The 16853-nt window shown below is 50.1% G+C and overlaps 1 protein-coding gene across 7 annotated transcripts in view; it reads right to left on the reverse strand.

Moving 5' to 3' along the window:
• Nucleotides 1-16853, reverse strand: part of TET3 (tet methylcytosine dioxygenase 3) — a 103691-nt gene that overhangs the window by 2845 nt on the left and 83993 nt on the right. For all 7 annotated transcript variants that reach the window (XM_057740778.1, XM_057740777.1, XM_057740779.1 and 4 more), the window contains 6 exons: nt 16161-16254; nt 9478-9686; nt 8213-8363; nt 5670-5759; nt 5028-5165; nt 493-829 (listed from right to left, as the gene is read on the reverse strand). In XM_057740778.1, the coding sequence (XP_057596761.1) occupies nt 493-829; nt 5028-5165; nt 5670-5759; nt 8213-8363; nt 9478-9686; nt 16161-16254 (1019 nt within the window). The remainder of the gene's footprint in view (nt 1-492; nt 830-5027; nt 5166-5669; nt 5760-8212; nt 8364-9477; nt 9687-16160; nt 16255-16853) is intronic.

Genomic DNA, 16853 nt, shown 5'->3' on the forward strand with positions numbered 1-16853 from the left:
AAGCCCTGCGAGCGCGGCCGGCAAAGCCCACAGCCCCTGGTGTCCTCGCTCTTCCCAGCCCTGGCGAACTCCACCCCTCCTCACTGAAGCTCCGCCTCGGGTGGGCCACGGCAGGGGCAAGGGCCGCCCCATATCCGAAAACCTCGCTGCCCCACCGCAGACTGCGCCCCCGCCGCCGCGGTGCCCTCCGCAGACCCACAGCAAGGGGAGCGGGCGAGCCAGGGGACACCCAGCTGCCCTCCAGGAAGACAGGGAGACCTCCTTGCACTTGGCTCCCCGGTGTCTCCCACCAGGTCTGCTGTCCCGGGGCTGCTGCAGCTATGGTGTTGACAAAATTAAGATCACTGATGCTCCAGATGGCTGAGAGACCCCAGGACTTCCCTGTCTGGAATTCTCTCTCAAGGCAGAAAGAAGGGTGATCAAGGAGCTGTCCAGGGCCCCCCACCCAACAGCACCCGGGCCACCCTGCTTGGGCACCCTCTGCTCACACACCTGGGTCAGTGGGGATGCCAGCCAGCTCCAGGGCCTCCTGCTTGATCTTCTCAGGAGTGCTCAGCTTCTCCTTCTGAACCTTCTTCTTCTCGGCTGCTGCCCTCCTGGCTTCCAGCTGCCTCTGGCGGCAGGACTTGGCAGGCTCCGGCAGGCGCCGGACCTCGCGGGGGAAGGCGGTGAGCACCTGGATGGCCCCGCTGCCCACCTTGGCGTTCTGGTTCTCCTCACTGCCGAACTCATCCGTGCTGGCCATCTTGTACAGGGGGAGCACGTGCAGCTGCTCGTCCTCGGGAATCTTGCCCACACAGCGATTGTCTTCCTTGGTCAGGGTGCAGACCTGCCCCAAGCAGAGAGACAGGGAAGGTGCATGGGGTTGGGGTAGCTGGACACTGAGAGGGAGGGGCTGAGCATCCTGCATACAAGGTGGTCCCTTCCCCACATCGTCCCAACCCCAGCTGTCCACTATTACTTTCTGGAGTATCTAAAAAGCACATCTGTCTTGGTTTATAGAGCAATGGTACCACCACCATCCAGAGTCTGCTCAACAGTTTTCAAAGCACATCCATTCACTCCGTCTAATTAGGCTGAGAGGGGATGAGATGACTGGCCCAGGGCAGACAGTCAGAAAGGGGTCAGGTCAGGACTGGGAGATGTGCTCTGCCCTCCACTGCCATCGCTGCCATGACATGTCATCACCCAGACCTCTGATCTTCCACCATTATCCTCCTTGGCCTCAACACTCAGCCTCCTTTTGCTCTTAAAATTGAAAACCATACATGCTCGCTGTAGAAAATTTAGGCCAGCACAAAGGATATAAAAATTATCTCCATAATCCTACCAACTAGAAATAACCCCTGTATATACTTGGTCATATACGTGCTCACTTTTTAATAATTAAATAGGATCATTTATATTCTGCATGCAGAATTAGAATAACTTCTTTATTTAACACAGTATATTTTCTTACATGTTAAATATGCTTCCCTAACATGATTTAAGAGCCACAGAATATTATTCCACTGTATCAACATGTTAATCTATTTAATCCCTCATGACCATTTAAACCTGTTTCCAATTTCTCCCTATCATAAATAATACTTTTATCCTTTTCCCTGAATTTTCTAAGATGCATAATTTCTTAGAATAAATGCCATAAGGCAGAACTGCCACATACTGCCAAACTGTGCTCCAAAACGACCCTCTCCTCACTGCTTCACTCACACTGGCAGAATGTCTCCATTTTCCTATACTTTTGCTGATACTTTTGCTATTAATTTCCTTAAAACTTTTTGCTCCTTATCAAAATGCACCTTGTTGTTGGTGTGTGTTCCTCTGATTACTAATGAGGTTTGATTTTATCTCATTTACGTTTTACTCTTGTATTGATTTATATTTTATCTTCTCTATTCTTGATGTTCTGGCATTTAGGGCCTTGATCCTGGAGGGACTGTCCCTCCCCTAAGCCTAGCTAATTCCTATAGATAGCAAATGGCCCCCTGCCAGGGCAACTCTGACACACAAACCAATCAATCCAGAGTCCCCACCCCCAACCATCTCCTTTATAAAACTCACACAGCAAGCAAATATTCTCCCTGCCTTAAATCACCCCAGGGCCAGGTACAGACAACTAGGGACCACCTGTATAGCCCAGAGCCTGCAGAAATTACTCAAACCACTCATCCTAAACGTATTCAGCTTATTTATCATACCTTGCCCCTTCCTTTCTACGAAATTCCCAATAAAGCTCTGGGCTCTCCTCTCCCCTTTCTGCTTCCTGACAAACCCTACTGCTACCCAGTAAGCTGCTGAATGAGCACTCCAAGGCTGCAGGTGGCCTTACCCTGGGGCCACTGAACAAAGCTGTGCTGAGGACGCCCTCCCTGTGGTTTATAGAGAGGAGTCCGAAAGCACTGACTGCCATCCCTAGGGGACTGGTCAATAAATGGTGGCAGAGCCACACACAAAGCCTTAGAACACGCTGAAGCAGATCTATATCCACTGCTCCAGCAAGCTGTCCACCACATATGCTTCAGTTAAGAAAAGCAAGGTCATGGGCTTCCCTGGTGACGCAGTGGTTGAGAATCGGCCTGCCAATGCAGGGGACAGGGGTTCAAGCCTTGGGCTGGCAAGAGCCCACATGCCTTGGAGCAACTAAGCCCGTGCACCACAACTACTGAGCCTGCGCTCTAGAGCCCGTGTGCCACAACAAGAGAAGCCACCACAATGAGAAACCCATGCACTGCAACAAAGAGCAGCCCCCGCTCCCCGCAATTAGAGAAAGCCCGCACATAGCAACGAAGACCCAATACAGCCAGTAAATAAATAAATAAAATAAATTAAAAAAAAGAAAAAAAGAAAAGCAGGGTCACGGACCAGCACATACACATAATGTGTAGACTGTATACAGCTGGGCACACACACACATCCATTCAGGTGTCTGAATGGACGGGCATCACAATGCTAACACAGGCTATCTATGAGATTTCAGGCAATTTTAACTTTATACTCTTATTATTAAAAAATTTTTACAATAAATAATTGTTTAACTAGAAAAAAACAACCCTATTATTCATTTTGGAAAAAACTTATTTTTTACTCCAAACTCCAGAAGCTCTGGGATCCAAATAATCTCCCAGGGGCCCCTCCTCCTTCCCTGCTCCTCTCCTAATCCTGGAGGGCCCACCTTTCTCTATATTTCAGCTAGAAACCACAACGCAGTGTAGACCGAAGCCAGCCCCATCTTGCTTCTCAGTCTTGGACATGGGGAAGGAGGACAAAGTGGAGAAACGAAATCCTCGGGCTGGGCCATCTATCCCCACGGGGACACTAGCTACACTGACTCTGTGGGGGCCCCCTTTCAGTAGAATATGCAGGTGCCCTTGCCTCTTCCACAGCCCCCTGGGAGCCCTGTCTTCTAGGACCTAGTTAAAAAGTAGAGAAGGGCACTTCCCTGTTGGTGCAGTGCTTAAGAATCCGCCTGCCAATGCAGGGGACACAGGTTCAATTCCGGGTCTGGGAAGATCCCACATGCCGAGGAGCAACTAAGCCCACATGCTGCAACTACTGAAGCCTGCATGTCTACAGCCCGTGCTCTGCAACAAGAGAAGCCACCGCACTGAGAAGTCCGCGTATTGCAACAAAGAGTAACCTCCGCTTACCACAACTAGAGAAAGCCCTGCGTGCAGCAATGAAGACCTAACACATCCAAAAAAATGAAAATAAAATAAAATAATAAAAGGATGTTTAAAAAAAAAAAAAAGCAGAGAGGACAGCTGCATTACCCCTTCCAGGGTTGCCCCCACCCAAGTCCAAACCTCCTCTCTTCTCCATCTGCACTCACTCTTCTGGGGCCTACATCCAGGCTCATGGCCCTAACTATGAACTAAGTGCTCTCCAGCTTCAAATATGTTTCTCCAGACCCTCCCTCTCCCCTGCCTACTTTACATCTCCACCTGGACAACTAGCAGGCATCTGAAAACAGAATTCTTGATTTTTACCCCACACTGGTCTTCTCCTGATATTCTACATCTCAGTAAATAACACCAACACTTGCCTAGTTGCTCAAGCAATTCACACCTCCTATGTTGAGCCCATCAGCAAATACTGTCAACTATGCCTGCAAAATCATTCAAAACCTGTCCAATTACTCCCCTCCCCCACTCTCACTCCTGCCCTAGCCCTGTCACCTCTGGCCTGGACAACTGTCCCAGCCTCCTACCTGGCCTGCTTGCTCTAATTCTCCCCCACCCACCCCTACCCCAACATATTTTATTCTCCATCTGCAGGAGCAAGAGAGTACTTCTGACTTCATCAATGAGATCTTAGCATTTCCAGCTGAAAAGCCCTCCAGGGCATCCCATCACACTTAGAGCACAACCCACAGCCCTCCCAGCCTCCCATGCTCCCTGAGACCGCACCCCAGCCTGCCGCTCTAATCTCTCTCCTCTGAGCCTTTGCCTGTGCTGGTCCTTCTGCCTGGAGCACCCAACCCCCACGCATTCAGTCCCTTACTTCCATGTCTCCGCTCAGGTGCCCCTCCTCAGACAGGCCTCTTTCCACTTTATCTAAAATAGCATCTGCTGTCATTTCATCCCTTACCCTACTTCATCTTCTCCTCACAGCCTTCACTGCTACTGGACATTATATCACATACTTGGGCAGCACTCTGTCCATTTTATTCCCCGGCATCTAGAGCAGTACCTGGGGCACAATAAACATTTGCTCAATGAATGAATCAAGAGGTTGTTTGGACTTAAATCCAAGTGCTCAGAGAGACCTGGAGCCACACTTTAGATAACAGGGGGACACTGGGTACCCAAGAGGCTGCATTCTGCAGCACCCAAGCCAGCCTTGTCCCTGCAATCCCAGAGAAAGTGGGCAGGAGCAGGCAGTCTGGCAAGGTCCCTCCCAGAGTTCTGAGAAGTCAGTCTCCAGGTCCCTCCCTGCCTTGAGCCCATCTATCCGCACAGAACAGGTGCGCGCCCTCCCAGGATCATCTTGCAGCTGGGGCTGTGACAGGTCACAGGCTTCCTTACCACCGTGCACCCATTGTAGAGGTTATGCTGGTCCTTGTGGGCGTGGGCACAGAAGTCCATGCAGGCCGTGACCCCTGAGAAAGGCCGCCCTTCCTTCAGCCCCAGGCGGCAGTCAATCGCTATTTCCTCATTGGTCACCTGTGTGGACGGCCAAGGAGAGCTGCTCGAGTGACCTGAGGTGAGGGGCCCTGCCTTGGCATGGGGTAGGCCAGGTCTTAAAGGGAAGGAGGGAGGAAGGAGGTTAAGGACTACAGCCGTCTTGAACTTGGGCTGTAGGAGGGAGGTTTTCTGGCTGAAGCCCCTATAGGGGTTACTTCCTTCTGGGTTATCTCAAGTACCCCTCACCTCATCTGCAGGGTGCAGAAGTGACAGGTGAGAGAAACTCAACACTCCCCAGCAGAAACCACAGCAGAGGAGCTGGAGGATTATTAGGGGGAGAGAGATAAAGACCAAGGATAGAGGAGAGACAGTCTGGGATGTGCTTAGCTTGGTGTAAACGAGGGATCTTAACAAAGACCTACATCACTGCTCTAGCTCTGGCTGGGCTCTTCCCGTAGGAGCCCACACTGCCATTTCCCTATTAGGGAGCCTGAGCAGAGAGGTGGGTGACATGTGGGCAGAGAACAGCCCAAGACCAAGTACCTGGTTCTGATACGCCTGGGGGGCCAGCCGCTTATACAGGGGAGCAACTTCGGTGGCCAGGTCCTGGAAACTCTTCCGGAGCACTTCTTCCTATGGAGAGAAGAACCGTCACACACATCCAGAGCAGCCCTGCCTGGCAAACTCCGCACCCTGGAAATCAACCTCCATTCTAGAACCACTGCCGGGTTGCCACTGGGAAGGCTGGAAGTAGGGTGCCATAAGGTATCTTTGCAGCGCTGCCTCTGTTTTAAAGTTGGAGACGCTGGAGCTCACCAGGAAAGACACTGCCTGAGGCTCCGGTCACCTCGACTACTAAGTGCCTGCCCTGCCCGGCTCCTGCCCAGGGCTGCTCAGAACACCTAGAACAGGTTCCTGTTCGTGCCGAGCCCTCGCTCAGCACCTAGTCAGAGGTGTGGGATGGCAGGCACCTAAGGGCACAAACGGCAGCCAGCGCAGACCCTCCTCGCGGTGGTCCAGACAGATACACAAAGGCAGCCCACAGCCAGCCAGGCCCGGTGTGCAAGCCAGGTACACAGACAGCCTGCAGCATTCTCTCCTTTAGACCCGCACTCTCTCACGTGTTTAGTCACAAACCACGTGTGGCTATTTAAATAGAAATCAATTTTAACTCAAATTAAATTAAATTAAAATTTCAGCCCCTCCACCGCACTAGCCACGTTTCAAATGCTCAGTGGCTACACGTGGCTCCCGTGGCTGTGTGTTTTCTACAGAGAACATCTCCATCACCACAGAAAGTTCCACTGAACAGCCCTGCCCTTGACGAAGCAGCAGCCCCCAGACACATTTGGCAGAGAGTTTAAGGTACCCACAGCCTCTCTCTGGCCCTCGGACGGTAACAAGTGGGGCCATGGGGGCTCCTAGCCAGCCTTGAGCACAGGCGTGAAGAGTTTATGGAGAAGAAAGATGGGGAGGAGGGAAGAAAAAAAGTACCAAACTCACAGAATTAGAAATGGAAGGGTGAGACCAATGGCTCAGCTGTCTGTCCAGCAGGGCGGCCAGAGCTGCCAGCCAGCCTCACTGCACCTCCCTGGCTGCCTTCCAGATGCTGCCACCAGCACAGTGGGCCTGAAGCCAGCATAACACGGGCTGAGGCTTGTGAGCTCTGGGGAAACACAGGCCAGGGTGTAAATGCTGACGTCATCATCCCTGCCACGTGGCCTGGAGCCACGGGGCTTACCTATAAAGGCAGCGGTAACAGTGCCTAGGTCCTCAGGGTGTCATGAGATTAACTGAGATACCTGTGAGGTGCTGGGCAGAGCACAGGAAGTGCACAGGAAATGGTAGTTGAGGGAACAGGGAAAGTATGGGTGCGAAATCAAAGCAATTATTTTCATTCATGGTAATTCCTAGCTCCTGGTGGTTCTGGGAATTCACTGAAGCAATGGCATTTGCTGCTCCGGGGGTAGGCCAGGTGCTGTCACAAATAAAAGTCTAGTGTCAAATCAGAGTCTTAGACTAGGTCATGTCATAGTCCAAAAGCTGGGCTTTGAGGGGAAAAAAGGAGTTCTAAATTTGGACATGCTTCCTTTTACTTCTGAAAAGCAAAGCTTGGCGTCTGAGCATAGAAATTTACATGTGGTACATAAAAAATGTGCCCTGGAAGAGTCCCTGCCCCCTGGAAAAGGGGGCAGCCCTTCTGGTACAGGGAGCTTGGAGAGATTTGGAAAGTAGAGCCTGGGATCGAGGTATACCCTGGATCCAGCACCTCCCTCACAGCAGCAGAACCAGGAGGGAGGGAGGCTGGAGGGGACATGACAGAGGGCCCACTCGGGCCTGTGCCTGCTCTGCATCTGGATTCCGAGTGGATACCCCCTGGGGAGACCCTCACAACCAACGCAACAGAGGAGAAACCGCAGAGTGGGAGGCGGTCTGACATGACGCTTCTGGTTCCCAGCCTAAGTTCGGCCTGCAGAGGAGACCCTGAGGCCCCTGGTCCTGTTGCTACTGGGTTGGGAAGGAGCTCTGGTGGGTGGGAGGAGGCCTCAGGCCTAGAGGCCATACCATGTGCATGCCAGTCCAGTGCCTGAGGAGCATGCCAGGCCCCCAGCAAGGAGACGCCAAGGACCTGGACAACTGCACAGAGATGTGTGCCCAGCAGTCAGGCAGCACAGGGGACACCTCGGGAAGTCCAGCATCGGCCAGAAGGATGCCGCCTCACTCTGCCACACCTCACCCCCAGAAAGACGTCTTGGGAAGAACGGAGGGGAGAAATAACCCTTTAAGAGGGTCAAATTCTAATGAGGAATCTGAACATTTACCTTAAAGAGACTTTTCTAAACTGCAAGAGTCTGAGGTACCTGTATTGGTCCGTCTAATTTTCCACTCATCGTACCCCTCCACACTACACCCCACGTACCTTATTTCACTGCAAGATAAGGTCCGTTAAAAAAAAAAAGGAAGTTCCGTTTTCTGTGTGTCTGAGTCACAGTTTGCTAATCCTACACCCCACCGGGACTATTCAAGGCAGCGGGTGGAATGAGGTGGGTGGGAGGGTCCCGTGCTCCCCGTGCGGCTCTGCTCACCTCTTTGGGGTTGTCCCCCGCCAGGCGGAACTTGCGAGGAGTCTTGCTCCGAGCGTATTTGCAGCCATTGAAGTACATGCTCCAGGAACAACCAAAGGAGAAGGAGGCACCGCAGGTGTTCGGGTCTTTGCCTTGGCAAGCGCAGGTACGGCTGCAACACACGCCACGTGTCAGGCATCCCCCCCCCTCGGGGGGCGGCCCTGCTGAGGCCTGGCACCCACCAGCCTCCCAGCGACTGCGATGACATCCTTCCCTGCCCTCAACTCCTTGCCCAGATCTCTACCCTCACGGCCAGAGAACCAGCTCTGGGCAGCCTGTTCGGCCCCCACCCCTGAGCCTGAAGGTCTGAGAGTCTGCTGCGGGGACAAGTCCACGGGTTGTTTGAGATGGCTGGGAAGAATCTAATAAAAAACCCATTAAGGTTTACACGTTGCCTTAATTCTAGTATCTTGACCAGCTCCAATGCAGACCACACAAAGAGGGGAATATGTGAACCACAGAGTTTGACCATGTCTCCTTCTTGCAGGCCCAGGTGCTGAGAGGCCTTTAAACAAATAAACACTGACATGACCATTCAACACCTAATAAAATCCAGAAACAACCCAAATGCCCCCAACTGGGGAATGAATAAACAAACTGTGACACATCCACACAGTGGAATACTACTCAGTGGTGAGAAGGAACGAGCTACTGATACACACATCCACAGATGAAACTCAGAAACACTGTGCTCAGGGAAAGAAGCCAGACTCAGGAGGCTACACGCTGTATAGGTCCATCTATATGGCACTGTTGTAAAGGCAACCCCACAGGGACAGGAAACAAGATACGTGGTCGCCAGAGGTGGGGAGAAGCGCCTAGCTATAACGGGGCACGGTGGAGTCTGGGGCGGGTGATGGAACTAATTATATCTTGATCGTAGCGGTGGCTACGTGACTTAAACACCTGTCAAATTCTTCAAACTGTATCCTCAAAGTAAAAAGACCTTAATTTAAAAATGGGGAGGGACCCTATAAGGGTAGGTCTTGTGAATACCATTGATGCCTTATATTAGTGGGGCACTCACACTTTTCTACACTTGTTACCATCATTAGAGCCTCAGGGTCAATCTGGCGTGGAAAGCAAAGCAGAGTCGAGACCCTCCCTAGCCAGGGCCAGACCAGATTCGTAGGTAAGCTTCCTCTCCACCACAGTCCTGACTCTGCAGGACACACAGGGCCCTGACCCCGCTGCCCCACCCCTGCCCACGGGGACTGTCCACATACTCATCGTTGAGGCCACATCTCCGGCTGGTGGGGTTCCCGTACTTCCGGAGGGTGTCGGTGAGCTCCTGGTAGAGGGTGTCTCCAAGGCTGCGCGGGATGCCCTCCCAGGCCAGGATGAGGATGACGATCACGGCATTCTGGCAGTGGTGGCCCGCCCGGTGCCGCACCAGGCAGAGCAGCTTCTCTTCCAGGGTGTGCCTGCGGATCACCTGCAGGGGGGCGGGGGCGCTGTGAACCACAGAAGCGGGCACCCACGCTCCTCCGCATGGGGTGCAGCACACCCTCACCTGTGCCCAACAGACCTGGGGGAGCAGACCTTCCGGGCAGTGTCCCAGGGGTGTCACTCCCTGGTGACTGCAAGCACACAGCCTAAAGGACCATTATAATTAAGGAAAGAAAAACATTAAAGAGCAAAGTAAAAAATAATTACTACAAAACCTAAGTAACTGGTGATTTATATAGACTCGGGAATAAAAACACATAGATAAAATTATAAGTCAAAATATATTCAGAGATTTTTATGCTGTCCTAAAACATGTGCAGAGAAAACGGTGCATATCAGTATGTTTTTAGTTAAAAAGCAAGGGCCTTGATGCTGTGGAAAACAGTTTTTGGTAGTTCCTCAAAAAGTTAAATATATATGACCAAGCACACCTAAGAATACACCCAAGCGAATCGAGAGTAGGGATTTGGACAGGTACTTGTACCCCCATGCTCAGAGCAGCATTACCTAGCAATCCGCCAAAAGGCACAAACAACCCAAATGTCCGTTAACTGATGAATGGATAAACAAAACGTGGCACCTCCATACAATGGAATATTACTCAACCTTAAACAGGAACGAAGGTCTGACACATGCTACAACACAGATGAACCTTGAGGACATTATGCTGAGTGAGGCGAGCCAGACACAAAAGGACAAATATTGTATGATTCCACTTACATGAGGTACCTGTACTTATTAAATTCACAGAGACAGAAAGTAGAATGGTGGTTACCTGGGGCTGGGGTCGGGGAGAGAGAGGGTTTGGGGAGTTATTATTTAATGGGTATAGAGTTTCAGTGTGCGATGTTGAAAAGTTCTGGAAGTAGACTGTGGTGATGGTTGCATAACAAGGTGAATATAATTGATGCCACTGAATTGTATGCCTAAAAATGGTTAAAATGGCAAATTTTATGTTATGCATATTTTAACAAAATTTTTTAAAGTTAATAATACCAAAACCCACTGAACTGTATACTTTAAATGAGTGAATTGTATGGTATGTGAATTACATCTCAATAAGGCTGTTAAAAAAAGCACAGGCCTTGGGCACTGCTTTCCTCTTCAGTCACTCCCTAAACACCATCCTGGCTCACACAAAGATATGTCAAGGCAAAGGGTCCAGGAGGAGGGGATGAGGTGGCTTAATCTCCCCCCAAAATCCCAAGGAATTCTGTGACTTGATAAGATGTGGAGACCTGTGAAGAGGGGAGACTGGGAAGGGCTCTGAGTGGCAGGTGGAGGGAAGGACTCGAGGCGGGGCTTCTACAAAGGACTATAAGCAGGGGCTCACTTACATACACAGTTACACGCTTCAGAACGGGTGCAGATGGTTGGGAGAGGGGTGAAATGGGGAGACCACTGACACAACACAAGCAAAAGAAATAAAGTGTGAACTGGGACAATAGGGAATGAAACAGGAAAAGGCATGGATTCTAGAGACCTTTAGGAGAAAGGTGCCTTTGGGACTGCCTGGCTATAGGAGCTGAGGGACAGGGAAAAGTCTTAAATGACTTCCACACTTTATGGCACAGAAGCGTGGGTGAGCGTGGGCAGTTAGTAGGGAGCACGCCGAGGCAGAGACACTCTGGAACACTGGAGTGGCTATTCCGAGCAGCCCCAACAGAATGGGTCTGGAGGCCAGGAGATGTCTGGGCTGGAGATAGACTTGCTCATGAGTACGTCAGTGCAGGGAGATGCTGAGAGAGCCACCAGGCAGGCAGTATCAATAAGGAAAGTAGACCAGATGTACAACTAAGGAGTTGGGGATGGGTGGGAAGCCAGACCTCTCTCCATCCACCACTGCCTTGTGGGAATTTCAGCCGAGCGTACCTACCTCGTCCAGTCTTGCAAGAAGAAAACAGAAATCTAGATTCTCACATGAAATCTCTCCTTTTAAAGATATGAACACCAAATTCAATTTTTTAAATTGTGGTAAAATATATATAACATAAAATTTAGCATTTTAAGTGTATAGTTTAATAGCATTAAGTATATTCACGTTGTTGGGTAAACTATCACCAGAACTTTTTCCATCTCCGGAACTTTTTATCTTTCCAAACAGAAACTCTACCCTCACTTAACACTAACTCTCCATTCTCGCCTGACCCCAGCCCGTGGTAATAACCATCCTGCTTTGTGACTATTAATTTGACTACTTTGGGTACCTCATACAAGTGGAATCCTACAGCATTTCTCCTCTAGTGATGGGCTTTGTTTCACTTAGCATAACGTCCTCAAGTTTCATCCATGATGCAGCATGTGTCAGAATATCCTTCAAAAATTTAAAGGACACCTTGTATTCTAAACAAAACATATATATGGGCCAAGAGTTCCTGCTCTGAGCCACAGCAATAACGGTGCCCACCCTCCCCACCCTCTGTGGAAGCGTCGATTACATCATTACTTATAAAATTGTTTTTGTGGATTGTTTTATAAGATTTATAAACATGAATATGCCATTAATCATATCCCTGTGTGACTGGCCTACTGCAGACGGAGCCGGGAGTTTCATGGGCATCTGCACACACCACAGGCGCTCGGGTTTCTGAGGCGCTACTGTCAACCTCTGCTCATTGCCTGGGCAGTGCACTGGCCAACTGCACTCATGTGCAACACACGTGCAGAGCACACAGACACCCGACCTGTCAAAGCTGAGGCTGAGGCCACGCCCTTTGGGTTTCCCGAGTGGCGAACACATAAAGGTGACTAGGCACGAGCAGACAACCCTGTGGCCACACCCTCACAGGCCTTTGGGTGCAGTCAAAAAAGCTAGAGCATAGCGTAGCTCCCTATCCACACTCTATGAAGGAAGCCAGCAGGATGAAATACATAATGTGCAGAAGTCAAAGGCCAACATAAGGCATGAACACACCAACACTCGAGCATGGCAACACAGACAGTTCACACGCCATCACACGACTGCAAACGAATCACTTAGATTCTGGGCAGGAATTCCCTGAGCACTGAACCTAGAACAGCACTAGGCAGAAACCCAAACCTATTCCCCCACAACTCATCCTTGGTACTTAGTTCCAAGCACTGGGGATCCCCCGTAAGTCTGCTCTACCATGCCCCTGAAGCACCTCCATGGTTCTTCTACCAAAAGCCCATTTTCCCGTCTGCAGTGTCTGCTTCTGGCATGCCTCTGTTTATTCTGAGCCTTCAGAATGCTACCTGGGTCACTCACTTACTCCCATGCTTGGTGACTTCCATACTCTGTACAGGCCCCCTTAAAATCAGAGACTAGCAGCAGGCCCTCTGGGTAGTCCCCACTGCTTTCTTAGATCATTCTCTCAACACACATTTGCTGGGCATCCATGATGCACCTCAGCTTTGTCCCCCAAGATCCTAGCCGGTGACGTCTAGAACTTGTCAGGCACACGGCTTATAGCTGAAGGTATTGGCTGGGGGTTCAGGCTGCACACACAGACGTGAACCCCAGTTGGAAAGAAAACCCAGGCTCTGGACACGGGGCAGGGGAGGCGGGGAGCACCACAGAAGGCACTGCCCGCCACAGGGAGCTGGATGCTGCCACTGCCCCGCAGCCACGGACCACTGCCTGCGCCTGTGACGCCATGCTGCCACCAAGAATAACCTGTCCTTCTCAGCACCTGTGGGTCACTTCCCCAAGGCGGGGGCAGGGAAAGGGAACACCTGCCTCCTCGCTAACTTCCAAGGAGGTAGAACTCTAGATGAGTCCTACAACCAAAATACATAGGGTATTTGGTGGCTGTGTAGGCAAAAAATAAAGAGAAGTCCACCACACTATGGGAGATGGCTAGAAAAGAAAAAATAAATAAGAAACCAAAAACCCCCAAAACGCAGCATTGTCTTTTCCTTGCCACTGTTTCTATGATCTACCACTCTTCTCATAAAAAAATTTCTTTCCTCGCTTTTTTTTTTTTTTTTAAGGCTTTCCCACACCAGTTTGATTTAAAACAAGTAAGTGTTTCTCTTTCTGTAATGGCAAATGGTTCAAATAATGCTGAACACGAATCTGACTAATACGGGACTTTAAATACGAAAAAAAATTATTCTTTAAAAAGCAAAAGAATAAGGGTTATAAACAAAAGGGACCTAGAATCTACAAGCTGATTCCAAAAATGAAATGAGCAAAAAATCTGTGGTGAAACCAGAACATTCCACCCCTGCTTTGGAGAAGGGCTATTAGACAACATTCAGTCAGCTGAAGATGGACCGGTAGAGAGAAGTGTCTGTACATAAATTTCCAAGTCATTTTTGCTTGTGTGGAATCATCCAGATCTTCCCAAGACTGAATGGGCAGTCCTGTGGCTTCTTCCTTTTCCATATTCCCAACAAGGCTACATTAAGTTCAACCCGATGAGCCGCTTACAACAGCAGTTCCTTAGGAGCCAACGTGACAGGTGGGTCAGATTTCCCTATGAGCAACTGGCCACCTATAGCAAAATATCAAAGTGGGCAGGTCCTTTCCTCTTCCTTTTGGTTATGTGCAATATGTCTCCTTTCAAAACTATTATCCCCATCATACTTGTTCCTTCACAAGTCTAAACCTTGAAGTGATATGAAGGAGACCAACATCAAGAAAAGAAAATTCAATTCAGAAATGAAGAAAGCTGGAAGGCATATAATACACCCCCAGAGCATCTGAATAATCTCTGCTACAGTCTTTCCTCTCTCCTTTTATCTTCACTCATCAGATACAGAATTTCCTCACCTCTCTGTCACTATGTATTCCCTTCTATCTGATTTTTTCCCCCCAAGCTGGCATCGCCCACCAGGCTCAGTGATACCCACAAGCTATCCCAACCTTTGGGCGAAGCACTGTGCTACATGTGCCCTGCTCTGGGCATCTGTCCACAGACCCTGGAGGACCAGTTCTGAGGACCAAGTTCCTCCCCCTCCATCATTCTGCTTTCCTCTCATAGTCCCAGAAACTGATCTCATGCTTTACCTGGGTGCCTTCCTCCTCAGCCCTCAGCAGAGACACACAAGCACTGGTCAAGGGCTAAAGCTTCACCATGGGTATCCAGGGACTAGAAATGCATATTCTCACCCTCAACACCATCCACATAGCCAGCTGTTTTCTTTCTTTAAGGTGCCAACTGTTTCTGAAGCTGAAAATCCCTAGCTCTACCCCCCCGCCCCCAAGGATCTTCAGTTTCTTGCCCAAGACTTTGGAATTCCTCAGTGACTGCATGAATTAGCAGGAGAGAGGGACAGATGCCGTTTCCCTGATGGATTCTCTGGGGGGAATAACACCCCACCCTGATCAGCCACAGACACAATCAACATCCCACTGTAATGACCATCTTTCACAAGCGTAGGGACAACATGTTTCTATATACCTGTGAATATTCTTAAGTATTCCAGATCTTCCCAGATAATTCTGCACTACTGTCTGAAAATTGGTACAAAGAGATATGTGGTAGTTCAGGTTCAGACACCTTTTATTTTCATTAAACATAAAGGTGCAAAGGCATGTGGTATAGACCAGATAAAAACAGGCACGTGCACAGACGGACAGAGGCTGACAGAGGTCATCTTACCACCATCCCTCACTCAAAGTGAGCAGTGTATATGTCCACCCAGCCCACACGACTCTCCGCACCAGGAATGCTCCTACTTTCTCCTTGTCCACTTAATATGGCCCCACACATATCCACCTTCTCTGGGAAACCCAGCCTGAACACTCCTCTTGCCAGTCGTGTCCCTAGCCTCTGAACTCTATAGCACCAAGTCGGCCTCTCAGTGTTAAACCTCAATTAGTCAAGTCTCCATGATCTTACTTCCTGTGTCTCTACATCATAGCTTGAACACAGGGACGGAGCCTTTTATTTTCCAAGCATGTTCTCCCTACCAAGCGCTGAGCAAAGAGCTACCTGATAACCTTGTGGCTGCTCTGGGTGCTGGTTCTGCAGTGGTTCTAAAGTGCTCCATGAGGACTGGAAGGTCAAGGTCAGAAAACTTTGGGTGAAACTGGGGTCTGAGTCATTGACGTTCCCTCTGCCAAGACACACAGGCTGCCTTATAGGAAACAGTGGCTCAGAAGCAAAGCAGATGCAATGCTGTCCCTGCCCCTGTGAAGAGGCTTAGTTCCTGTGGACAGGAGACAGGAACACCTGCAGCTCCGGGACACACAGAGGGGGCAGAGGAGTCACACGGCCTGCGGTGGGGTCCAGCCTTGAGCAAGATGACATCTCCAGCTTCTGCTTCCCCTCCCTCCCTCTGCAGCCCTGAACCACATAATGACTAGAGCAGTTCCAAGGTCAGCCTTGGACATCACGGGCTGGCATTTAAACAAAGTGAGGACCAACAGCTGAGGCTGGGGGAAAATGATCCTAACCAGCACCAGATGCTGGCTGGCGGCTCCCTGGACAGTGCACATGTCTGCCCCCACTCCCTGGCCCAGCTTGGGCTGTGGAGCTTTAATACATACCCACTTTGCGATGGGACAGCCACGTGAGCTCTTCCCTTCCTTCCCCGTGTAGATGACCTTCTCGATCCGGATGGCTTTCCCCTTCTCTCCGTACCTGGAGAGGGAGACAGAAGCCACCATTAGCACAGCCGAACACCAAAGGAGAGCAAGTCTTGCTAAGAAGGCAAGTCTCAGTGTGTTTCAGCTAGGGTTTCTAGTTACTGTGGGGGCAATAGAGAAGGAAGAGAAAAATTTAAATGTTTATTCTCAGAGCCTCTGGGGACACAGCTCCATTTACAGACTCCCAGGGCCTCTGGTCCACCTGGCTCCACTCTGTCCCAGGGCAGAAGGTCTCTGATTGTTACCTCTGAGCACTCAAACCAAAAGCTCAACACAGGCATTTGTATCCAGCCCTGTTAGCAGAGTTAGTTATTTATAAATTCAGTACAATTCAATAGACAAAAGAAAATAAATGGGGAAACCCTTATTCTCTTTCAACAATCCCCAACTGACATTTAAACAGATAAGAACAGCCAGCTGAGGCCAGCGGGGAGCGACCCTACCCAGTACAAACTGGCTCCGGGATTCCCTTGGACAGTAAACATGTCTGATTCCTGCACACACCCCTGCCCTGGCCCACACATGTGTGCACACACTCAGGGATTCACCACTTTCAGAGGTGATGAGACTGTGGTCCCCAGAGCTGAACTGACC

This window comes from Hippopotamus amphibius, chromosome 7 (genome assembly GCF_030028045.1).
Source record: "Hippopotamus amphibius kiboko isolate mHipAmp2 chromosome 7, mHipAmp2.hap2, whole genome shotgun sequence".
NCBI lineage: Eukaryota > Metazoa > Chordata > Mammalia > Artiodactyla > Hippopotamidae > Hippopotamus > Hippopotamus amphibius.